The sequence below is a fragment of the Triturus cristatus genome, chromosome 6 (assembly GCF_964204655.1).
Source record: "Triturus cristatus chromosome 6, aTriCri1.1, whole genome shotgun sequence".
NCBI lineage: Eukaryota > Metazoa > Chordata > Amphibia > Caudata > Salamandridae > Triturus > Triturus cristatus.
In genome coordinates, this window is record NC_140589.1 from 321023644 (window position 1) to 321050101 (window position 26458).

Here is a 26458-nt window from a genome sequence, read left to right on the forward strand (position 1 = left end):
TGTGAATTGGGCATAACCCTGACTCAGTGAGCCTAATTCCACCAAAAACCAAGATGATGGAATTCTAGTTTTCATGTTCACAGTAGGTAGCCTTGAGGGGTGGAATTAGCCTGAGTAGCTAGTTTTGCCACCTGTCCTGGTGCCAAGTGGCCCTGGGGCAGGGGTTGGCATTTCCCCTGTCTGGGAGAGGCCTGACTCGCATATCAAAGGCGGCATAGGCCTCTGAAGCCTCCTGCCATGATAATCGAATTACTTAGCCATCCCTACTTGGAGGAAGGGATAACACCTCCAGCCGACGCAGGCATTGTTTCTACCCGTGGAGAGCGTGTGCTCTCATGTGCAAGGGGTAAGAAACCTATCTGTGTTGGCAGGCTGGTCTACATTAGTCAGCCAGTACACTGGTAGTCAGTAGGTTTTCAGGAGGCACCATTAAGGTGCCCTCTGGGTGCTTGTATTAATAACTACATCACTGGAATCAGTGTGGGCTTATTAACACGAGATGTTTGATACCAAACATCTCTAGTTTCAGTGAAGCCATTATGTAGCTGGGGAACTTGTAATTACCAGTATCCAGCTCATGTACGTAAAATAGCTTCCCTGTTCACTTGTAATATGTACGAATAGACTTATCATCACAGGTGCATTTCTGCTCATGCAGTTATACCCACACATGTAGTATAGAGCACCCTGCCTAAGGGCTGTAAGGCCTGCTGTAGGGGGGACTTACCTATATGGCATGCAGTGTCTGTAGGCGTGGCACGAAAGAGGTGTGCCATGTCGCGTCTTCACTTTTTATTGCACCAGGTCACGCAATCTGCAATTGCACAATGCATGAGTGTGCTGAGAGGTCCCTTAGGGTGGCACAATACATGGTGCAGTCCTAGGTCCCCTCTTTAGCCTCCCTGCCCTAGGTATCAGGCGTACCATTCATTAGGGACTTACAGGAGGTGTTAAAAGTATTGCAAATTGGGGGAACAATTGTACAGTTTTAAGGAAAGAGAGCTGACACTGGGGACCTGGATAGCAGGATCAAATACCAGGCAAAAAGTGGGGGTGATCATGTCAAAAAGAGCACTTTCTTACAGACACAAACGTGACAGATATCCTGTCCACTGTATTACAAGTGCTTTATATCCTATTGTACTTGTAATTAGGCGGATGGGATATCCGTCACGTTTGTGACGGAGTAACCCGTCTGCCGGAATAACCAGGAAGGAGCCTTCGCTAACATTTTTGTTGTGGTAGTGGATGGCTGTGGTGGGGTCCGTGAGCTGCTGCGAGTAGGAATGCGTAGGATAAAAGCCTGGTTCTCACTGATCTCACCCATGCTAATATATCTTTAGGTGGACGCATTTGACCTACAATATGTCAACAACATTTTCTGCTTAAGAAAAATCTCTTGAAGGACTAACCAGTCTCTCCAGGAAAGGGAAGCACATTATAAGTATGGCAGTGTAAAGTATTCCAATTGAGCAAAGCAGAGAACCTAGCACAAAAGGAACTGGAAAGCAATTTGACTACCATACAATGTTTGGACATACATAGATTGGAAGATAGAATTGAGATGACCCCTAGAGACTGACTAAACATATTCAAATAACCTACTGGTCAGGAACTTATGCAACCCTGGTAATATGGTGAAATGCTGCCTGCCAAAAAAATGCTAAATATATGTGTGTCAGCTACCTTTAGATAATTTCCCTACTTCATAAGTTAACCAAGTGCTTTCACTCCCACAATGTATTGATGCCAGTTTACTGGGGCGGCCATCACAGGTAAGCGCGGTGGCATGGCGGAGTCGACAGACGATGGAATAGGTATAATTAAATAAATAATATCTATTCCATCGTGTGTCGATTCTCCCTCGTCCCGCCCCACCACACTTGCCTGTGCCGGCCGCTGCTGCCGGTTTATTGTATTGTCTTTTCATGCTACCTTAGAAGTACTGTAGGTGGTCGCCAGCAATGCATGTCAATTATTTAGTTTGTGTTTTATAGCGATCATGCAGTCTTTTAGCTACTTCTTCTGAGATACCAAGAATGTTCTTCCAGTGACTGAATTAAACATAATTAAAAGGTATGCAACATAATTTAAATACATCCACATAAGAACTTAACTTTGATTTGAAATATTTTAACAGATTCAGAATGCCTGCCATGCTCTACAAATATTGCTGCCAAAGCGAAAACGTTCAGACTGGCACAAACAGCAAACAGAAATACACTGCTACAAAAACAATACTTAATTTAATTGCTAATAGCAACCATAACTTCACTGCTACAAAAACAAATTACTTAATGTAATTGCTCTATTCCCTCCAGTTTATCTTTATGTTGAGTATATTCAATTCCATGCTAGTTCACAACTGGTGGTTATTTCGGCCAAATAAATGCCCTGAAATTAGTAATCAAACGTGCCTACTTTGTCCATACGTAGGTAAGAAACAAGTTACTCGCCTGTAACAATGGTTTTGCGGCCTGAAGCTCTTCTAGATTTACATGCTGTGCATATTTCGCCATTTAGTGGTGGAGTGGGAAAGTCCTACTTCTTTTAACCTTTTTTAGGTCTCGCCTAGTGCAGCGCGCATGCGCTATACTAGGAGAAGGCCTCTTGGAATCACTCCTGATTTCCAAGAGACTTCTCCGTATGGGTCGGACTCCTCCTACACATTCCATTGTCCTTTGTGTGTGGCTTTAAAAGATGAAAGCACGCAAATGACCAAATGCAGGGGTATGTCCTGCCTTTTCTGTGAAGGTTCACTCCCATGGCCTATGGGTCTTGGGAGTGAGCGGAGCGAGCAGCAGCACGCAGTGTGACAGCTGGATTCCTTAAATTCCTTTAGTGTGCGCGCGCGCACCACACGCCCGTGCCATAAAGGCTTCACGTAAACACTGCTTTGTTCCCGGCGCTTCATCTTTGATCTTTGCGGTTGCAGTTCCAGCTTCGTTTCTTGTTTATTAAGGTTGTTCGCGAACGAAGGATCCCTTTTCCCTAGGTCAAATACCGTGTTTACCTCCTGGTCCATGTACAGTTGTGCACAGCCAACCCAGAACCGCCGATAACATGGTGCATAATTACTAACAGTCTTGTAGTGTGGAATAACTGCACGTAGCTGGTGTTTAAGACTAGTGAATGAATGGTCCTATCATCGACATAAGATAAAAGACGAACCCAACCACGTCGATACAGACCTGCGGCCGGGGGGAAGCACACGCAGGTTAAACAGACCTTCACAGCTGGTGTTGCATTCTATTGCTGGGTATTTGTGTAGCAGGTGCATTAAATCACTGAACTACTTTACTTAACGTAATTGCACTGGTAGTCCAGATCACTGGTATGTTGAGAAATATATTGGATCAGGGAGGTAGAGATGGCCATTTCTATAAGACACCAGTCTCTTAGATGTATGTGAAAATGCCCAGCCCCCATACCTTTGCTACGAGCTCTACACCTCTGCCGGGGGTGTATGTGTATTTGGGCTCTAATGGACTTGGCAAGCGGCAACACTGGCATTTGCGGACAGCATGGAACGCCAACTCTGGTTTCCCCTCAGCCATGTAATGGTTGCCGTTCCCATTCATGCTGGTGAGGCCCAAATCAGCCCCTTTTATCTTCCCAGGACATCCCTTTGTCCTGCGGCCGATCTCCCTGAAATCACAACACGCCGTGTTTACACAGCAGAGTGCTGCAGCGACAAATTCCTTTGACGTCTGATGAGCAAACTGGGGCGAGATCCACCTTCCCACTGGGGACGGGGGCAGTCCTTCCCAGGGTGAGATGCGGCACGAGGGAAAGGACTCTGTGCAGGCTGGCAGGATGCATGCTGTCCTTGAAAGTTAGCTCATGGTGACCTCTGTGGGAATGTTGAGACAGGGCAGGGAAGCCTTTACTTTTTGGGATTTTCACTTTCAACTTGGAGCGCATGCGGTGGTGGAGCAGTTAAGCTGAAGAGATTGAAACCGGGGGACCTTTTGACTGAAAATCATGTGATTGAACAAATAACTTTATTTCTCTATTCCTAAAATTGATTTTTTTTTTAAATGTTCTCATTTAAATGAATTTGTAAATATGAGTTATGTAACTTGAGTGTGTGAATTTTCACTTGGTGGACACACTCTTGTTTGGACTAACTCCCCTACATTAATGTAAAGCTCACTTGGTGATTGATCAGGGTTTTCACAACAGACCCCGAAAGTTGTGAGTTCATTCTTAAGACAGCAGCCGCATTGCAGGTCGCTGGGGGCATTTGAAAGGTGCTTCGAGTTCCAGCTCTGCCTTTTGACTAAGATTAAGTGTGGTATTTTAAAAGCACTTTCGTTTTCAATTCTCGTGGCATTTTTCAAAATGGCAACTTTTCTTTAGAGGTGATGCTGTCTGTGTACACATTAATATACAGAAGCCTCATGGGTGGTCGCTGGCACAGGACAGCCACTCTTTACACTCTACCAGTACATGAGCCGGTGCTGTGAAGCTCTGTACAATGCAGTACTGTCGCTACATGCCAGAGTGACCCACAGCGTGCAGTGCGGTCATACTCCCAGCTCTTACCACAAAGGGATCACATGTCTTTCAGACAGCCCTCCAAAGCGAGAAACGTGAGAACAAGCTTCCAGATACAGGATTCGTCTGACACCAATGTCTGTAAAATCTCTGTAGCATAATGACCGTCTCTGTTGTCTACTCTTCAAAGATCTGAGTAACCAAAAGAGTGCTGCTGTCTGAAACTTGAGCTTGTCTGTTCACTCTGAGTGCCAACTCTGCTGTCTGAACACTTTGTAATAAGCGCTATGAGTATACAAGCACTACTCAAGCACTGTGCTGCAGAACCCAGCGCTTCCTCACTCTTTGACAGAATTTCTCCTCCCCCCCCCGTTCCCTCCTTCTTTCTCTTCTGTCTGAATTGATCCTGCAGGCTCCAGATCTGAATGATCAGTTCTCGTGTTCGGTGCTTTGCACACAAGAGTCCTCATCCATGACAGCTGCTAATCTCCCTTTGCAAGATGTTGGTTTACTGTTATTCAACCTCAGTGGCAGGGCTAGCCGTAGGATGTATTCATTTTATTGATTTTTGTAGCAAGTAAAGCCAGAGAAGAGCAGGAAATTAAACAATCATTAGCATAGCCAATAGGTCTCGCCTTTGGGGACCTTGTAAGTGTTTAGCCATGCAACAGTTGATGTTGTTGCACCAAGGATATTGTGCTGCATAACTAAATACTTTTAAGGTCCCAAAGGGAAGTCCTATTGGCTATGCCAATGCTTGTTTTTCTTTCTCTCCTCTTGGAGATGGGTGTGTCCAGTGAAAAGAGATCCCCAGAGAGTAGGCTATTAAACTCTCTTTGTGTGGCCAAGCCTTCAGATTATTTTTAGGGTTGAGCCTGTGAGAGCATGCGCTAGCACCTGCATCTCGCAGTTAACAAAAAAAGGGCTTAGACCCCGCCTGTTGCTTACCATTGATTGGTTTGCGTGGCACTCTTCTTTACAGCTTCGTAATTCATCAAGGCAGATCTAACACAATTTTCGATCTTCTCTGTGGAGCAGGGACCAAGCACTGATAGATTCAACTTAATCAGTGCCCGTCCGCTTCTCCTGATACTATTTTGTTTTGTTTAACTTTTAGTGCCCTGTAACCAGAAGGCCCATGACTGTCAAAAATGTGACCAGCAGGACAAACAACATTACAAAGATGTTTTTTCTATAGTTAACTTTCTTTTATTTTGCCAAGTCTTTTTTTCTCACTTTACACTCATGTTTTCTTTTCTTTTTGTTTGTGGACACTGTTCTCAAAAGGTGAGAATTATTTCATTGCAAAGCAACTTTAATTCTTTCCTATGTGTAATTTCTAAAATGATGCTTTAACACATAATCCTACAGTACACCCCAATCCACCCTACTCCAATCTATGCCAATCCACTTCGTCCCACTCAATCCAAACCACCCCAGACCAATCCAATCCAATCCACCCCACTCCAATCTAAACCAAACCACTCACCCCAATCCAATTCGCTCCAATCCACCACACTCAAATCCTCTCTACCCACCCCACTCCAATCTAATCCACCCTACTCCAATACAATCCACCTCACTCCAATCCAATCCACCTCACCTCACTCCAATCCACCCGACTCCAATACAATCCACACCAATTCAATCCACCCCAATACAGCCAAATCCAATCTACCCACTCCAATCCACGCCACCCCAAACTAATCCACCTCAATCCAATCCACTCAACCCTAATCCAGTTCACCCCACCCCATTCCAATCTACCCCAATCAACCCAGTGCACCTAATCCCATCCACCTCACTCCAATCCAATTCACCCCATTGCAATCCAATCTACTCCACTCGAGTTCATATCACCCCACTCCACTCCAATTCACCCCACTCTATTTCACCCCACTACATTCCACCCCTCTTTATTGCATCCATTCAGCCCCACTCAATTGCAATCCACCCCACTCAATCAACCTCACTCCAATCCACCCCACTCCACCGCAATCCAATCCACCCAACCCAATTTAATCCACCTCACTCCAATTTAATCCAACCCAATCCAATCCACCCCACCCCATTTCAATCCACCCCACTCCAATCTAATCCAACCCATCCAGTCCAGCAAACTCCACTGCAGTCCAATCCACCCAACTCTTCTCCAATCTACCCCAATCCAATCCACCCTACCCTAGTTCAGTCTGCCCCACTCAATCCAATCCATCCAGCTCACCACAATCCAATCTATCCAACCCTACTCCAATCTAATCAACCCCACTCCAATCCACCTACCTCCAGTCCAGTCCAATCCCCCCTCCACTCTAATTCACTCCACTCCGAACCACCCTTCTCTAATCTTTTTTATTCTATATAAGTGTCAATCAAACCCGGTTTAGCTGCCTGTTATTTGATGCCAAATGAACAAGCCTTGCAGCAATTAGGCTTAAACATGACAGAGAACTTCTCAAATGGCCATCATTCACTGATGGTCAAAATATCAGTGCTGCTCATTGAGACAGAAGGCAACTCACTGTGTCAGGGAGATGCTCGGGGTACCAGGGCAATGACGGGTGATAGAGCTGTGACACTACACAAACACAAGCCCCAAAAAAACAACAGTGGTCATGTTATCCTAATACATAACATAAAACTTGTGTTATTTACATCGACATATGGTTTTATGTGGTTTATTCCATTGCGCATATTGTTTCAGATGTCTTTTGCATCTTCAGTGGCATAAATATTTGGTGTATGGTTTATTTTTTGTTTGTATTGCATCCATCATTTCTTTATGGGTGTACATGCAAGGTGCTACCTTGACTAAATGATGCTCCTGGTACTCTGGCAGAACTTATATTTAAGAATTTCTTAAACTTCCCTTCAGACCTGCTTATATATCCTACGGCATTTTTGTCAATATATGAGATAAATTATTTATGGAACCAATTGAGTCAATTTTTTCGCACTGCGCTCTTTCGCATGAACTAAAGTTGGGCTGGATTCCATTTTTGTATAGATTTGGATACAGGTCCAGGGTGTAGCTACCATTGGTGTAGCAGGTGCAGTACACCAGGGCCCAGAGCCCTGAAGGGCCCCTTGAACCATGATGATTGCTATATTTTACTACACCAGCAGCGGTGCAAGGGGCCCTTTTCCTTTATTGCACCAAGGGCCATGGCTTCCAAGCTACGCTACCGAGTCCGGCACAGAATAAATGTGCTTACATTAAGCTTAGCCACCAAGTGCCAGAGCAAAATAATTGGATGGACGTGGACATTTTGCACCTAGTGCCGACGGGTGAACGAACATTTACACCGGAAACAAAAAGCAAGAAACGCCAAGCATAGCATTGGCCTAGACCACGTTATTAGTTTTGTGTATCAAATAAGAATTTTACAAAAGTGAACAAAAGTGCAGAGCTCTCAAGTTTCCTATTTCCATGGGTGAACAGCTGAGCCAGACCAAGCTTTTTCTTCGCATTCTGGGATATGTAGTCTTGACTGTATAACAGAATTACAAGGCCAACAATGCAATGATAGGAGCCTAAAAATGAAAATGTTTTTGGCCCACCCCCCCAACTTTCATGTAACTCTATCCTCCCATGCCCACCCCCCCAACTTTCATGTAACTCTATCCTCCCATTTAAAGACGAGTCTGTTTAAATCTACAGAAAGTCAAGGGCCAGGGGTTGAGGCACTTACCACGATCGGGTGAAAATGACATCTCTCCAGCTCTCAGTGCGAAACAATACTGAGGCGGGAGATGGAAGCCTGCCTGTTTATGCGTGCAGATGAACGTGTCTACGCAACGTCTCAGTTCAAAAATCTATTCACATATGAACAGGAGATGTATGTGATCAATCATATGGACTTTACCAAAAATCGCACCTTCCCAACTATTACTTTATTTGTTATATTAAGTGTATTAAGTGTATTGTCTGTATTTACTTCTACATGTCACCCCTCTTTCACATTCCTTTCAATTGTACCATTGTAGCCTAACTTATTTATTACTTCTTAAAATATTGATTGAAACTTCGCTTGGGTGTTGTGCTTTTCTTTTCCTGAATCATGGATACATGTTACATGTAATGTAATTCATATTGTGAACATCCCAAAGCAATTGTATTTCCCCGACAGAACCATTGTAGCTATATAATACATACACCCAGGTTCTGAGGGACAAAGGGTTACCCCATTATTTTTCATAAACTTACTAATCCTGAAGGCAGGGTGCTGGGTTTTATGTGAGAGGGTGCCCATGCATGAGCAGAGCCCCTCTGCAGCCTTCGGAACCTTTATTCCGGAGTTATTGTGATGCAGCCAAACCATATACTCTTAAGTGCATTATAACCAAACGGTAAATGCTAACTTTGGGATGGCTGCATGGAAACATGTTGTGTTTGGTATCAAACACCTTGGAATCATACCCCCACACCAGTAACTGGTGTGGGGGTATGATCCCACCCTTCTAGAGGGAGAGAAATGACAGCTAACAGAGCCCTGGCATCACAAAATGGATTCTGCTAGCCACAGACACGAGTCTGCCCACATTAGGTTTTCTGTCACAGGGAGGTGTCACCACCTCCCAGACAGGCTTTAGTGTATTGGGGCTGGGTGGTTGCATTCCAAGAGTGCTTTGAAGGTCAGCACTGGGGGCACATTTGGTGTCCCTGTGCATTGTCCACTTCATATCGGCTGCAGGGACTGCCAGCCCCTGCTCTGGCGCGAAACTGGACACTGTGACCATTTGCAGAGGCATCAGCTTTCCAGCGACTCCTGCAGCTGAGCTTTGGGTTACTTGTAGCCATGACCCCGACCAACATTTGCACCGAAGATTGCCCGCTTACACTCCACAAGTGTTCCGTGAGCTGGCCCTTTGTGTATTCTCTCAAGGTCCCTTCGCGATCCCTAGTTCGTCGACTGGTGGGTCTCTGTGAAGGCAAATTTACTTCTAATTGGGCTTACCTGGTTGCTCCAGACGTGCCCTGACTCTCCATCGCTTGGGGAGTCCCCAGGACCTTACTGGTCCACACCGAAGCATCTTTTCTCTTCCTGCGTGGGTTGCTGTTGCCAAGGCTTGTTGGGTCCAATCAGGGCACCGACACCGTAGCACTCGACATCCTTCGTGGGACAGCTCAAACCCAGCTCCTGGTCATCGTCGACGCCTCCTGGTCCTCGTGGCTGCAGAGTCAAGCTTCACCTCTTCGCACCTGAAACACCGACATCGGTGGGCATTCGTCTATCGTGCCCCTGGTCACTGGCAAGTGACCCAGACTCTGTCCCCTCTGCTTTCAGGTTCTTCTGATCTTTGATCCAGGCTTGGATCACAGTCGACACTTCTCTCCTTCCCGGCAGCAGCACTTTGCAGCCGATCACCATTAAAATCAACGACGATTCCCGACACCATTTGACACCTATGCACCCGGCTTCCCTGGGTGAGGTAACTCGAGTACTCCGGCGTTCCCGTGGGTGCTGGCCCTAGAACCCCCTAAGTCTAAAGGGGTTTGCTCAAAGTCCTCTCCTAAGTGTCCTTAACTTCTAAAATTCCAACCGTGACTTTCACATAGAATAGTACGTGGCTCGCGCCTGTGTTCTCACACTGCACGCGTCCCCCGTGGGTCTCCTGTGTCACTACCTTGGGTGGTTCCTTGGGGTCCCAGCGATTCTACATGCTCTAGGCACTGTGTCTACTCAAGTCGTGGTTAATATACCAATTTCTTAATATATGGTTTGGTCCGCCCCTAGGGCCCATTGTATATTGTACTATTTACTGTCGTTTTAGAACTGTATTATTGTGTGCCTTGCTCTCTAACTTCATAAAGAGGTTAGTAGAGAGTGTTCAGAAATAAATACATACATTTTATATATATCCCTTGTGTGGTACTCCTTTCATTTAGTAATTCAAGAGGTTATAATCTGGTAAACCAAGCTGCTTTGCACTCCTTCAAGACTTGGCCTGAAGGCTGCTCTCCATAGCTACCACTAGGATAGCTTTCAATAAGGGTTGTCTTTAAACCTATCATCAATAAGTTTGGACTGGTGCACGGTGCCCACTATAACTAGTGGACAGCATATGCCAGGCCAACTTCTCACAGGTTGCCCATCCATCTCCCGCCCGTCGCTGCTTACCACCGCTGAACTCCCATTGCAGTCGCAAGCAGAGACGAGCAACCAGCAACAAATGCTTAATTTTAAGATGTTGAGTTTACAGATGCATTATAAAGAAGATGCAATAACATTTTTAAAAAGTCGTTCTGTAGGAGAGAAGACAGCCCGCAGATGCACTCGTATGGAGTGCTCAATAAGAAATAAAGACAATAAGTACCTTCTGTATGCGTAGCCAGTGGCCGGAAGCTGTACTTGGTCCAAGCTCCATGGAATAAACAGGCAAGAAAAGCAGGAAGTGACGAAGTGATGACATGATGACCAATCAGAAGCATAGAAATTAGAGCAACGTTGGATTGAACGAATGGTAATTTCAGGTAAGTTCTGGGTGGAGTCAAAGACCCATTTAGGATTTTTTTATTTTTTATTTAAAAGATTTTACAAGCACTGTGCAAGTGCTGTGCTTGCAGAACCTAAAAAAAAGGTTAAAAGAAGTATACAGACTGGCTCCAACACTATGGTGCCGATTCCGATCCTGTAAAACCCAGGTACAAATGGTCGTACGGAGCGTTTTCTCCGTACGACTCGTACCCGGGAATTCCACGATTCGTACATAAATACCATTTCCGTACGAATCGTAAAAAACACCGTACGGCTAAAAAATACATACAATTCCGATCCTGGACAGCGCGTACGCGACGTCCGCACGGAGTCAGGCAGCGTTTTACGGACCTGCAAGTATGATTCGTACCCACAGCACTCCGCACAGCTATATTTTTACGGGAGCCAAAAAGTGCCGGAAAAGCTAAGGGCTGGGGGTACGGCACGTACATACGGGGCTGGGGGTACGGCGCATACATACGGGGGGTGGGGTGGGGGGTCCGTACGACTCGTACCCCGGGTACACGGGTAGGGGTCGTACACAGTTCGCTCCGTACGGGACGTTTTCCATACACTTGTGCATTCGGAACGCCGGTACGGATCGTACTTGTGCGCTCGGACTTCAGTTTTACGAGTCGTACGTAAAACTGTCCGGGGACGTCTCGTTGACTTTTCCCGAGGCGATTCGTATGTATTTTTCCCTTACGAATCGTACTTCACCGTTTGTACGGTACTTGTACGATTCGTACGTAAAAAATACGGATACGAGTCGTACGGGAAAAAAAAATACAGGATTGGAATCGGCCCCTAGATAGTGAAATATGCATAAAATTTGAATCTACAAGAGATTTCATTATGCAATACTACAACATGGTTTAGCTACAGTGTGAATCAGCTTGATAACTTTAGTGCTCCAACTAATCCATTCAACAGATATTCTCAGATAATTAACGAATCCCTAAATGAAAAGGTCAGATTTGTTCAATTCAACCATAATCTCTCAGAAATTTAATTTATGCAACAAAACAGACAGTGAATTTCACAAGCAAGCAAGCAAGCAACATAAATCTAAAAACACTGTCAAATAAACTTTTAAATAACATTCATGTATTCCTTAAACATGCTGAGTGTTAACATCTGACTCTTACATGGCTGTACGTAGGAGGCCAGTGGATTTCGTTGTACGGGCTGATGTGAGTGTACTGCGTCTGTAGAGCATAGGGGAAGGATGTCACATGAAGAGTGACAATATTTGAAGCTTCTCTTACTTCCCGGCAGTTCAGAAGTCTATCAACTATTCCCACAGAATAGTCAGCATGAGGGTATGAACTGTGAACTGCACTGTGAAGAGAAATACCAGAAGACATATAAAAGTATGCACAACAACAATGGGCATTTAGAATATCACTGATTTGCTGCAAGGAAACAAAGCATGTGAAAATCAAAATAAATGTCAAAACCCAACTTAAAGTCATTACCTTTGGTAACACTCTTTCTGGTGGATACTCCATCTAACCGCAGATAGGTCACCTTGTGAATAGCCCCAGGCACAAGATTGAATGCAGAAAGCTCTAAAAGTAGTGCTCATGGATGCCAGTACATGGCGCAATGCATATCTGTTTCAACTCCAATTCCACTCTGGAAGAGAACAGCGGGCCGCATAAAAGCGCCACCCATGTGCACTGAGGTAATTTTTTTGGGAAGCTTGTCTGTACCCTCAGATATGGAACCCATCAGCAATTCAGAGGGACTCCTTTGTGGATTCCTAAATTGGGATATTTTTTATGGAAAAGGAGACTGACCATTCTATAGAACAGGGAGTAATCACCGGTCAAATGTATTCACCAGAAAGAGCATTACTGATGATAAATAACTTGTTCGCCTGATGGATAATTCTAACCACGGATTTCTCACCTTATGAATAGATGTCAAATTAATAGACAAAGTGGTAGTTAGTCTGTAGAATGGCTTAGAAAAAAGTCCTGCAAGACGGAATGGGCAAACTGCCCATCCCAGCAGGCCTGACAAGATAGTAGTGCTTCGGGAACATGTGCAGTGATGCCCATGTAGCTAACTGACAGATTTCTTGGACAGGAACTCTGCATGCCAATGCACTGGTAACGGCCCTGGTGAAATTAGCCCTCAGATTTCTGGAGGCTGCTTCTTAGCCAATGCCTAGCAGTTTTTAATTGAGGATATTCAATTGTGAAATAGTCTGTTTTGGTAGATTGTCTTGCCCTTCTTTGCACCAAAGAACCCCAGAAAGAGTTGATAGTCCACCTAATGTTCTTTGGTACGAGTAATGTTAAAACTCATGCTCTTTTGGGTCCAAGCGATAGAGTCTCCCTTTCTTCCTCTTTCGAGAGATGAGGTGGAGCAAAGAATGTTGGATGGGTGATAGCCTGTCTGATGTGAAAAGGTCACCACATTTGGCAGGAATGCTGCTCGATTCCTTAACACCAGTTTGCCTGGGACGAAGATGCTGTAAGGAGGCTGGACAGAGAGGGCAACTGACCTTAGGATGACTACAACCTTGGTGTGCTCACCCGACCTGGGGGAGTGGGCAAAGACCCTAGCCCTGATTGGAGGGTGCCTGCCATCTGCGAGATGACGGGAACTGAAGAGTGGGCTTCACCTCGCCTCCCCACCTGAGGGGTGGGGTTGGCAGAGGTGGGCACACCTTCTGGGCTTTTCTAGTTTTACCCTCCTATCTTCCTGCTGAAAAGGGGGAGGGGTGAGACAGGAAGGGGGCCTGCTTCTGATAGCAGAAGAGGCTGGGGATCGCTTAGCAAAGGCGGCAAGGCCTTTGAAGCTTCCCAGCCACAGATGGCTCTTCCTGACCTGGGGGACGTGTGAACACCTTCACCCAGGAAAGGCCCAGGGAGCGAAGGCTCCAACCCCAGGGGCCCAGAAACCTGTCTTGTGGTGGCAGGCTGGTGGTCACCAGTTAAGAACCCACCATAGGCTGATTTGGTCCAGGGAGCCACTCTAGAAGGGCCCCCTGAGTGCAGGGAATAATAAATCTGAAACTGTAATCAGTGCAGGTTCATTATTCTGAGATGTTTGATAACAAACATCCCAGGATTCAGTAAAGCAAATATGGTGCTGAGAAACTCGTAATGACCAGTTTCCAGACTATATACTCAGTATTGCTTTACTTGGCACTTATAATATCTAAGAATGGCCTTAGATATTATAGGGGTCTGTCTGCTCATGCAGATAGGTCTTCACATGAGGGATAGTGCACCCTGTCTTAAGGGTGACTTACATAGGCCCCCTTTCAGTGCTGGGCAGGCATGGCACACAGGGATGTGTGCCATGTCGACTCTTCACTCTTAGCTGCACCAAAACACGCAGATGCAATAGTAGGGGTGCATGTTTGTGGTGAGAGGTTTATGAGGGTGGCATAATACATGCTGTTGCCCTCTGGGGCCTTTCCCTGGCTACCATGCCCCTGGTACCATAGGTACCCTTTACAAGGGACCTACAGGTAGGCCAGAGTTGTGCCAATTGGGGAAACAATGGTACTGGTTAGGGAAAGAACACAGGCACTGGATACCTGGTTGGCAAGGACTCAGGGCACACATAGTCAAAGTGCACCAGAAATCTGGCAAAAAGTGGGGAGGTTACTGCAACAGAAACGCACTTTCCTACATGCAGTATGACCTCTTGAAAAACTTCAACCTGCTGTAACGTCCCCGATGAACCCAGGAATTCGGGGTGCATCGGGACTAAGAATAGAATCGTCTCCTCAGTGGAACGGGAGCGAGACCATGAGGCACAACAATGCCCCTGCGCCTTCTCTGGAGAATAAGATTGTCAGGAAGGTCCTCAATCTTGCTTGGAATTCCTATGGTTTTTCTTGTATTTACCCAAAGACTTTGACTGCAAAAAAGATCTGCTGCAGGAAATACTTTGGGAGCAGAAGTGTGTCTGCACAAATGACATCGATGTAAAGCAGGATCTTCATGGGGTTTTGTCATGCTTCGCCTCACAGAACTTGACTTCAAATTCCCTCATGGTGTTCGGATTCATGTGGGTGCAGTCTTGCATGCCTTTGGGTTGTGCGGTGAACCCACGCACCAGAAGCACATCTCATGGGGATCAATTACAGACAACTGTTTGTGATAGCCCTATAAAGTTTAAAGCATGTGGTTTAAGGGGGTGTCACAATCTCTTGCATACTGGAACAATTTTGCAGCAAAAATCTCTTCACAGAGCTAAGAGGCTGAGCTACAGATCCGCGCCTGAAGACACATTAAGAAAGAAACCGACATCAGTGCGCATGTTGGCGCTTATACACTGCTCAACTCTTCACTTCCGGAATGGAGTCAATGCGAAATTGTAAGACGTCACCTACTGGCGTGCAAGAACATTGACTTTGGAACTTTACAGAAGCAGTCTGATGCTTGGGGGAATTGGCAAGGTGAGAACTCTGCAGTTAGAAATATCCATCAGAAGAACAAGTTACTTACCTTCGGTAACGCTCTATCTGATGGACAGCCTACCTAACTACACATTCTTCACCTTAGAATACTACCCAGGTGCCAGTGTGAATCCAGAAGCTTTTCCACCAATGCTCCCATGTACTGATAGGTGGCACCGTGCAGCCTCACACTGGCTCCGTACCTCCCTGGAAGTGATGGAGCACAGCATCATATAGGCGCCATACGTGTTAGCTGAGGTCAGTTTCTTATTTCCATTTCCACAATCTCAGAAATTAAGTATGAACAATTGTTTGTACCAGTTTACTGATCTCTCTAACTTGGGACTTCTTTAGATGTTAAAAAGAGGCCATTCCACAAAACCAGGAGGAATCTGCGGTTTGACCCACAAGAAAGAGTTACTGAAGGAAGTAACATGTTATTCTGATCGCTGCTTCTAACTACAGATTCACGTTAGAATAGATACCAAACCACTACCTTCCAAGGTGGAGGGTCAGTGAGTAGGCTCAGATCAAAAAAGTCTTGCAGGATCAAACGGGCGAAATGCCCTTAATGCTGTACTTGATGATCAAGGCAGTAGCGCGTCTTGAACATGTGCACCGATGTCCATGTCACAGACTGGCAGATGTCAAAAACAGGCACTCCGCGGCAGGTAGCAGCATTAGCCCTGATGGAATTGAGTCATAGACCTTCCAGAGGCTGCTTCTTGGCCAGTGCATAGCAGACCATAATACAGAGGATTATCCACCTTGACGGGGTCCTTTTCTGCACATTCTTCCCTTTCTTTGTCCCACTGAACACCAACAAAAGATGGTATACTCTGATAATCAATGTAAAAGATTAAAGCCCTTTTGGGGTCAGGTGATGGAGTCTGTCATCCTCTTTTGAGGGTTGACGGGGAGCAAAGAACGCTGGTGAGTGATGGATTGCCCAAAGTGAAAGGAAGTAACAACAGGTAAGAAGACCACTTGAGATCTTAACAAAAATTTGCCCAGGAAAAACTTGGTGTAGGATGGTTGCCCCAGATAGTGCCTGAAGTTCACTTGTGCACCAAGCAGAAGTAATCACAATAAGGAGGAAAGTCTTTAATGTCCATACAAGCAGCAAGCACCTATGCATCAGCTCAAAGGGCGTACACATGAGAAGCATCAAGACCAAGGTATGGTCTCATTGTGGCATCAAAAACAGTTGGACAGAGCATGTGCATCAAATCTTTTATGAATCTCATCACAACAGGTGATTTAAATAAGGACAGTTGGGCCGACCATAGAAAAGCCAAAATGACTGACGAATGACCTTTACCAGTGCCCACTGCAAGGCCTTGTGGGACGAAGACAAAACAAAAAAGAACATCCAACAGCTTGGCTTGTAAAGGGTCATACTTGCGGATACCACATCAGACAATAAATGTGTCCAAGCGCCTGGTATAAGTGGACGAGTGCCTGGCAGCAAACAAGACATTCACAAGTTCAGGTGGCAGATGAAACTCAGTCAATGGCTGTTACTCAATCTCCACACGTGCAGGTGTTAATTGAGTGGGTTCGGGTGAAGGACCCTTCCCTTCTGCTGCAACAGAAGATATTCTCAAAGTTGTAGACTGATCAGAGGACAGATGCTCATGCCCAGAAGTTTTGTGTATCAACCATACTGGCCCAATCCGGAGCCACTAGGATGACTTGGGCCAAGTTGTTTCTGATCTTTTTCAGAATTAGGGGAAACAGTAGTAAAGGTATACAGGAGTTCTTTGTTCTATTCCAGCCAGAAAGCTTCTCCTAATGAGTGTTCTCACAGAAGCTCCAATGCTCAAAACTTTGGACACAGCTTGTTCCCAATAGTGGCGAAGAGGCAGAGAGGAATCTTTCCTAAAATCTGGATGGCATCCAATAGATTTCCTTGGTGCTGAAATCACTTTAATTCATATTCGATTGCACAGTTGGCATGTGCCACCTCGCATGGTCAACCAGGAAAATGCAGGATCCTAATAGTCCTATAAGTCTCAGAGCTGCTCTCACTGACATCAGGACAGAGGCAGAAACATTGAGCCCATAGCCCAAATATCCCAGACTTGCTATGGTGAAGGGGGAAGGCCTCGAATTGCATTGTGCATAGGATAGCCCTAATGAATGGCAACCTTTGCAAAGGAGTCTAGTGCAACTTCTACTCATTTATCGTGAACCCAAACTATGTCAAGAAGTTCTCTGGTCTACAACTAACTTTGGCAAGCCCGCCTTCAACAGTCATTTGTTGAGGTAGGGAAAGACAGATATCGTCAGCCTTCAATGGTGTGTTGTGACCACCAACATCACTTTCATGAACACCAGAGGAGCACTGGGGTGGCCAAAGAGAAGCACTGAAAATGGAAATGCTTCTCGCCAACCCTGACCTGCAGGAAACGCCTGTGGGACTCTAGAATGAGTACTAGCAAAAATGTGTATTCTGCAGGTCCAAGAATATCATCCAGTCTCCTAGGCTCATACCAGCCATGATCTGGCCTAAAGCTAGACTGTTGAATTTTTCCTCACATAAGAAGGTATTTAGGGGTCGAAGGTCATATATAGGCCAGAAGCCTCTGTCATTTGTGGGCACAATGAAATAGCTAAAATAACAACCCTATCCTCTTTATGACACTTGAACCCTCTCAAAGGCATCTCTGGAGACCAACACTCTCACCTCTTGAAACAGAATGGAGAGGTCCCCCACGGAAGTTGACTGGATATCCAGGTAAGATGGGGCAGAGTAAACAGAAACGGTAGAGCATAACTATTCTGAACGATCTATGTGGCCCATCTGTCAGATGTGATTGATCACTATCCTGGGAGGAAGTCCTGAATCCTGACCCCCGTAGGATGGGATGAGCTATTAAGTGCAAACTAAAGTGGCTTACAGACTGTTGCCACATGAAAGGGCCCTGGAAGGACTAGTGTTCCTGCTAGCCTGGGCAGCACCTGCAAGACCCCTGTCCTCAGCCTTGGAAGCACAAATCATGTACTTGGCTGCACCATGTCCATCATGAATTGTTTGAACTAAGAAGGCTATACAGTATTCTGGGACCACAAGCAAGATCTCACTGGTAATATCCCATAAGGCAATGTGTGTAACAACGCAACAAACACTGACCAATCTCAGTCCCAGGCTGGAGAACAAAATGGTTACTTACTGGTAGGAGAAGTTCTGCAGCATGAAGAATTTTCTGGATTCACATGCTGTGCATTATTCCACTGTCAAGTGGTTGGGTATGGAATTTCTTGTGTATAGTAGTCCGGCTCTCTTTTTTGTTTTATTTTTGTTGTTGCTGGGGGCCGATGGTCTCCACCATGTTCTTTCTCGAAACTGATAATGCCTTTCTCGACGCTGGAGTCTTTTTCTTCCGCGCGCATTACCTTTCTTCTCACTCAGCAACCCCAAATCTCAGAGTGAGGTAGCGTCCTTTTTGCCAAGCATAGCAGAGTGTGCATATCTTTGCTTATCTCTTGTCTTCAGTGTCTTTGTCTTGAACTCCACACATGCCTCGTAGGATCCCGAGCCGTGGTTGATAGGTAAGCAAAGATTACAGACCTGATGGTTGTCCCTCTGCACAAACTGGTGGTGGCACTGTGGGCAGAAACGGAACAGAGTGTTCTCCATTTCATGACGAGCAGGGGTCCCGCTGTTCGCGCATTCTCTGTCTCTCAATGATAAAAAACTCCACCTACTTCAGTTTTGCTTGAAAGTTCACAGAATCACTTGCTTCGATTTTCCGGAGTATTTCTCAATACCCTTCAACAAAAATACTCCCTTGCTTATTTTTAATCTTCCTGCAGTTTGGAGATCTTCCCGATGCTTCCAGACCCAAAGGCAGAAAAAAAAATCTGAAGATGGCGACCACGAGTAAGGCTTCCGGGCAGGGAGTCTGATGTTATAGGAGGATGGAACAAGCACCAAATGGTGGAGACTGTGGGCGCCCAACAACAACAACAAAAAAGAGAGACTACTATACACAAGAAATTTTGGACCCAACCACTCGATGGCAGAATATGGATGCCATGTCAATCTAGAAAACATTCACGCTGCAAAACATTTGTTTTCCAAAAGTCTCAATCCTTCTGGATTTCTTATCGAGAGGACTTGTGGGGAAAGAATAATTGAGGTTCATCTTCCTGGTTGAACCCTGAACCATCAGGCTCTTTGTAGTAGAATGTCTGGTGAGAAAAACAGGACCACCAGGCGCCGGTCTGTAATGCTTGACCACCTGCAAATTTCTGTAAGATGTTAGTCTTGGTGTAGAAAGTTGACAGCTGCAGAATCCAGGGTCTTAGCTGCCAGTTAGACCACAAATGACACACTGTCTTCAGTCAGAGGGCCAAGTGGAAACCCAACCCTGTATTAAAGAAGGTATCAAGCCCACTGACATCCTGTAAATCCATGTAAAAAATGTAATCATCGTAATGCAGCAGAAGATCACCATCCCCTTCCACACCATCATCACCTTCCTCTGTTGCAGTACCTTGCTCAGAGTCAGAGCCAAAAGATATTATAGCCTCTGTTGGCCGGACTGGTATTTTGAAGGCATCAGAGCAGAACCAGCTACATGAGGAGCAGTTGTGCTTCTGTCAAAATCGTCCTGGAATCTGGTCGGAGTCAGTCTTCAGGATCGGATCCCTTCGACACCAGCAACACTGAGAAAAGCATCAACAAATGGCAGTCTGGCAAAAGTCCAGGTGCCGGAGTAGGTGTCTGTCCCAGAGCTGGAACTAGACTCAGAACAGGTTCAAAGGGGTCAATTGGTGCCCCAATAGCAATACCTTGACTGGAGACCCCTGGGGATTTTTAGGGAGCCTGAAGGCATACTAGTGGGAGCTGGAAAAGCAACAAAAATTTGCAGCATGGCATTTTTGAAGTCCTCGATTTTATGCCACATCGTAGACGCACCAGGATTAGCTGAGGAATCAGCTCCATGCTCAGAACGCCGGAGGAGGGCGACTGACATCATGATGGCCTTGTGCCTCCTTCCTAGACACAGAGTGGTAGGATAGGGTCGAATCCAACTTCACCTTTTTATGTTTGCTCTTAAACTTTGGTTTGGACTTACTGGGAGACTTCGTTCCTGAAGTGGATCTCTCACAACAACAGCCCTTGACACAGCAGTTAAAGCCCGCTACCTAGAATAGGAATTATGCATGGGTCTTGACTTCTTCTTGTGTTCAGCAATGTGCAGCATCACCTCCTGGTCCCTGATCACCTTCTGGTACATAAAGACACACTTGTCGGACAATTTTGAGTCGTGCCTCAAGCCCAAACATTAGCAACACACCTCATGCAAGTCCATGACCGACATCTGTTTTCTACAATCAAGCCATAACTTGAAGCCTGTTATTTTAGGAAAACTCTTTCTAAATGTCATCATAAGGTGGACGAACGTGGGAGCAGAGCTACTGATCCACCTCAGAAGGCGTGGAAATGAAGAACATTGGTGTCAGTGTACAGGATTGGCGCTTATACGCAGTTCCACTCCGTTACTTCTGGAACAATACATAGCCAGAGAAGAGCCACTCGGTGCCATATAAGTGCAAAGGGGAGCATTGCTGGAAAAGGTTACAGATTCAGTCTGGTGACTGGGAAGTATTTCAAGGTGAGGAATCCGCAGTTTGAAGCATCCATCAGAAATTATTAACTACAGGTTATACTCGTCAACCATATGTTCTTCACAATTATAATGTGAACTCCTAAAGTTCTCATATCTGTATGACTTCAGATTTAGGAAGTTACTTGACTACAGAGAAAAGCTGCCAAAACATCACAAACTCATGAAGATGAACTTTTGTAAACATAAGCATGTGAACAAAAACAAATCTATGTAAATCCAGCAAATAAAATGTTATCCAGTCCACATAGCTAACAATTACAGCCTATAAACACCCATAAATAAACTTCTCATGAAGATATGATGACCTCCACCACTAAATGGCCAATAATAATGAGTGACAATCTAGAAACACAAAATCACAATTCACATACGGCAACCTAAGAATAGAAGGCCTGATTTAGAGTTTCGTGGACAAAGTACTCCACCACAAATGTGATTTTCGCTAAACTGAAGGCCCACCCACTCTCTTAAATTCAACCTTTTACCATAGGTGCTGCTACTGGCTTAGTCGGCAAAGCTTTACACCAATGGCTCAATCGACTTGGAGCCATTGGTGTAAGTACATCAGACTGTCCGCTCTATTTAAAGATGCTCTTCTGTTGTGTTGTATTTCTTTTTCTCTTAGGGACCACCAGAAAAAGCATTGCAGTTCGGAAGAGAAAAAAGGAAATCTTAATGCACCCTGGGAAAAAAACTCCCAGGATATCAGGGTAATTTTTTTATACAAAAACAAACTCCCACTTTGAGAGTCGTTTTTTGTAAAACAAAAAAGTTTGCTGAGTGACTGCATGGAGCATGGTGGCTGCTAAGCAAAGATTCAATACCATCAGGGGAGCAACAAAGAAGGGCGCTTTTCTGAAGGCATAGAGATCTCTGCCAGGAAAGCAGAGACCTCTAAATACAGCAGGTGGTACTCCACTTGGGCGGAAGAGGTTATTACCTCCACACCCCTATTGGGCAGCGGCCACCAGCCAAAGCCTCAATTAGGCTAATAGTGTTATACTAAAACAATGATAAAAGAAGTGAAAACACACTGAACATATGGTACCAGAAAAAAAAAAACATATTCCTTAGTGCTTATTGACAAACTGCAATTTGTAGTATGTTTTGTAGCACTACAATAGTACAATAATGTTCTACAAAATGGTACTCACAAACCTACATGCTTAGGTAACGCCATCACCCCTCGCTAATCTTTTTATGTAGAGACCTCGCTGCCCTAACTACAGAGTCAATGCACACAAAGTAAGTATGCGAGGAGGGTGGCTGGAAAATTGGGGAAACTTACTACTAGAAGAGAGACGTTTAGGGTGGATTAAAGAGGGGTGAAGGGAGGGTAAGGAAGGGGTTTAGGGAGGGAGGGACTTGTACCCACCCAGAGAAGAGTAAGCTCATTGTTACTCATAAACAGCCTTCTTAAATTTACTACAGCCAACAAGGAGCCACAAAATGGTAGTAAATTACTACAGCTCACAGCTGAAGTACGCCCACCACCACACATGGTCAACCACAGGAACTGCAACACCCTTCCACAGAAATCATTGAAGGTATGGAATTGAAATAAAACCCATAGGAAATAATGTGAAATTAAATTAAATAATTTGAAATAGAGTTAAAAACACAAATAACTATAACTTAATGTTAAAGAAATGCCAAAATAGTACATATTCTGTATTCAAAATATAATAAACCTTTTTTTCCATTTAAAAATGAATGTAACATTGTATTAACTATTATTCTTAATTAATTCTATATGCCACTTCTTAATAATTGTTAATGTATAATAAAAAAATAATTCTTACTGTTGGTGAGAATGTATTTTTTAATTTTAACTTGAGCAAAATACTTTTAATTTATTTAATATATTTAAATTAATTTCATTTTTTAATTCAAAATTAAGATAATAGTTTTGCAGCATTTTTTATTTTATTCTACATATAAATTAAATATAGAAAAATAAGTTACATAAATATATAACGTAAAAATATTGTAATTAACTTTTTCCAAGTTTAATAAACATTTTAAATTGTATTGTACTTTACCACAGGGAGAGTCAACAGTCGGGACAGAGATCTCTGTATGCTAGAGGGAAATCAGGAAGACTACTCAGACAGTGACTAATAACACAATTTTGTAAGTGCTACGCAAAAACTGATTATTTGGGACATACAGCCTGGGAGAGAGGCAAGGTTTTTTATGATACAATTTTGGATGAGCACTTCCCCTTGGGAAGGCACAGGCAGTACTAAGTCTGTTTGGAAACATTTTTCTCACCCTTTGTGTCAGTGCAGGTGTGGCGTGCATGCTTACATTGTCCAGACTGTTGGTGATGCTTCAATCTTTAGTTTGACCTATCTGCAGTATTCACAAAGATGACCCTATACCACTGGCCCAAGTATTGCCAGACTGCCTTCCTTGGTCCTATGGAAGATAGTTCCGAGTTAATGTTTCAATAACTCAAACCTTTTGCCGAGTTGTGTATGGAAGCAAATCCTTCTATAATGAACCACAAAAATAAAAGAAAGTACCACATAAAAAAATATGATATCACAATCAGTAATGTTGTCACTTGGCCTATGCCCCCTGCAGAAACCCTCGTCCCACCAGCATTATCCCCATGAAGTGACTGAAACTGCAGTGTCCGAGATTAATTTCAGTGGACTATCCTCTGCTTCAGTCTACCACTTTGAGCAGATACAAATAATTTTGGAAATGGTTAAAGCAGCATCTCTACACTAAGTGCGGCTCTAGAGTTAAAGCAGCAGACGTACTGCACAAAATTGGGATTCACTTTGCACTCTGACCATAAATAGTGGAAAATAGCAGTACACCCTTCTTTTTTGTGCTTGACTAAAGTGCCTCATATAATGACATAGGTTGCTGCTTGCAGAGTCAGCTGATGGAGTTCATGCAAGAACAGTACACATTATGAATGTATTATTCAGTTCTCTATTAAAACTATGTGATCTTCAAAGGCAATAATTTTGAGAACTAGTAACAGCCATATGTGGTCTGCAACTACATTTCTCAGCTTCTGGCTATTAATCTTCTGTGAAGATTATCAACCAACTATGTACCAATCAAAATGTAAATCTTGCCATTGACCTTACCTTCCAAGATCCCAATGTGCATGGTCGTGGATAAGTAGAAATAGCGTGTGAGGATTTTGCAAGGACCTGTGCAGAAAAGCTTTAAATTTAGGCTGAGCATCTGAGTCTAACTTGTTTACATATTGTTCCACCTCCTGTTTTGTTAGGTGCTCCTTCTCCAGACCAAGCTCCAAAAGAACTCCTATTGCAGGGAATGAAGTGAACATCATTAAGGATGAACATAGCATAAAGTGATTTTGGAAGATAAATACAATAGCTCACAACATTGCCGACCTACCAGAATGTGCAAGATGGAATAGTGTTTGCTGGTAAGTCACTTCCGAAGGAGGAACACAAATAAGAAAATCAACCTTTTCAAAAGAACCCAAATCAAGGTTTAAGGTGCTGGAGTCTGCAATCGAGCAGATGTGAGACAGCAGTTTCTGTGCCATTGCTATCTGAGTAGGGCGGATTTCATGCCATCCAACATTGTAACCTGAAAGCAAAGCAAATATGTTTAGCTGCATTTCATGCCCCATGCTGATTTTCATGTGCAGTATTCTGCTTAAAATATTTTAGTTTAATTTATAGGTGTTTGTAGCCGAGAAGATAAAAATAGTCTGATCTTGCCATAGGAACAGACCTTGGTGCTTAAATAATTTCGTAGAGCATTTAATGTGATAGCGGAAGCAGCAGTAATGATCCAGCATGAGAGGCCAGCCATGCAATATTAAATATGTTTTAAAAATCAATATTTTTGCCAGTTTTTGGATGATATTTCTGACTTGATATTTCTGTCATTTCCATTTCATGTGTAGGAACACAATATTACAATAAACAATATTTTTGACACAATAGTTTTGTTAACAATATTTTTTACCACAATATTCTATTAGACAACAATTAACTCAAATACAACTGACGGTCATATCTCGTCTAACATCGAGAAGTTAAAGCATGAACATCATCTGGTGAAGCCATGTCTGTTGGACTCAGCACTGCCTATCAAAAGAATATCTGACAGACAATGCAAAATATCTTGAACAGCCATCCTGGAGAATTAAGGGGAGTGATTTGACCTTTGGGGGATGGACAAGGCAAGACCAAATTGATACAAAGATATTATTTTACACTGGCGAAAATGAACTCCATGTCCAACAGGGATCCAGTAACTTTCTTTTGATATATTCCCACACGTATTAACTATTTAGTAGATATTTGTCATCAATCAAACACTTGCTTCCAACATTATGGGACATGCTCATTCTTTCATTTTGAAACATGCTTTTTCACAGCTTTGGATTTGAAAACAGTCATATAGCATCATTGCTGTCGCCATTTCTGCAAAAACTTTTACTAACTTCTAAAAGATTATTTTTAAAACAATGAATTGAAAGTAAACCCCAAAGTTTATGGCTCTCCAAAATATAAGCGGTTTGAATATTTTGAGGTCAAAACTTTAAAAAAACAACTTTGCACAAGTGCAAAAAAACTAGACAAATCCATTTGTATCGTGTTTGCTTCTTATGCAATAGGGAATGATTGAAACAGTATTTGCACCTGGGCAAAAACAGAGACAACAATAAAGTCACAACATTGTGGGTATTCACAAATATTCCCAAAGCCCACGTACACTTACTCTCCATAAATGAACAAATGTTCGTTTATGGTGTCAAAAAGACTCAAACTCCTTCATGTTTTTGGGGTGTATGTAAAAGGATGTTCGACATGAAAAACTGTTTTCCATTTGGAGAAGAGGGTGGCGGGGATTATTTCCCCTAGCCCTTACCCAGAATATGATCAGGATATGATCTCTCAGTGCACATTCTCCAGGCATATGGTAAGGATATTGAGGCACAAGTTTGAATATATGATATGGGTAGACTGACAGGAGCAAATCTATCTATTTTTTAAATCTCCTATAATTGTACCAATCTGAATTAGGGCCTTATTACAAGTACGGCGGACCTCAGGTCCTCGAGACTGCTGGTTCCACCGCGATCAAGGATTCCGCTGGTCTGGCAGTCAGCACCCAGCCTAAATGAGCTGGTGGTGCAGCTGCCGGCACGGCCAAGTATATTACGATTTGCCTGTTCACCGCCCTTTTCAGTGCGGTGCGCCCGCCATGAAAAGGGTCGAGGAGAGGTAACTAAGGGAGCCCAGACTAAGAGGGGCTGGGGGTGCATGTGGGGGGACACATATTGCGCTCCCCTGTAATTGCACCCTCGTACCTGCACAGTGTGGCATGCATGCCACACTGTGCAGGAACATGCTGCAGGCGCTGTCACAGCGGTAGGCTGCCTGTTAGGCTCTCCTATGAGC

The 26458-nt window shown here is 44.1% G+C and overlaps 1 protein-coding gene across 3 annotated transcripts in view; it reads right to left on the reverse strand.

The window, feature by feature from the left end:
* GREB1 (growth regulating estrogen receptor binding 1) overlaps window positions 1-26458 on the reverse strand; it is a 637715-nt gene that overhangs the window by 187097 nt on the left and 424160 nt on the right. For all 3 annotated transcript variants that reach the window (XM_085610685.1, XM_085610682.1, XM_085610683.1), the window contains 3 exons: window positions 24435-24632; window positions 24158-24338; window positions 12128-12320 (listed from right to left, as the gene is read on the reverse strand). In XM_085610685.1, coding sequence (XP_085466811.1) covers window positions 12128-12320; window positions 24158-24338; window positions 24435-24632 — 572 coding nt within the window. The remainder of the gene's footprint in view (window positions 1-12127; window positions 12321-24157; window positions 24339-24434; window positions 24633-26458) is intronic.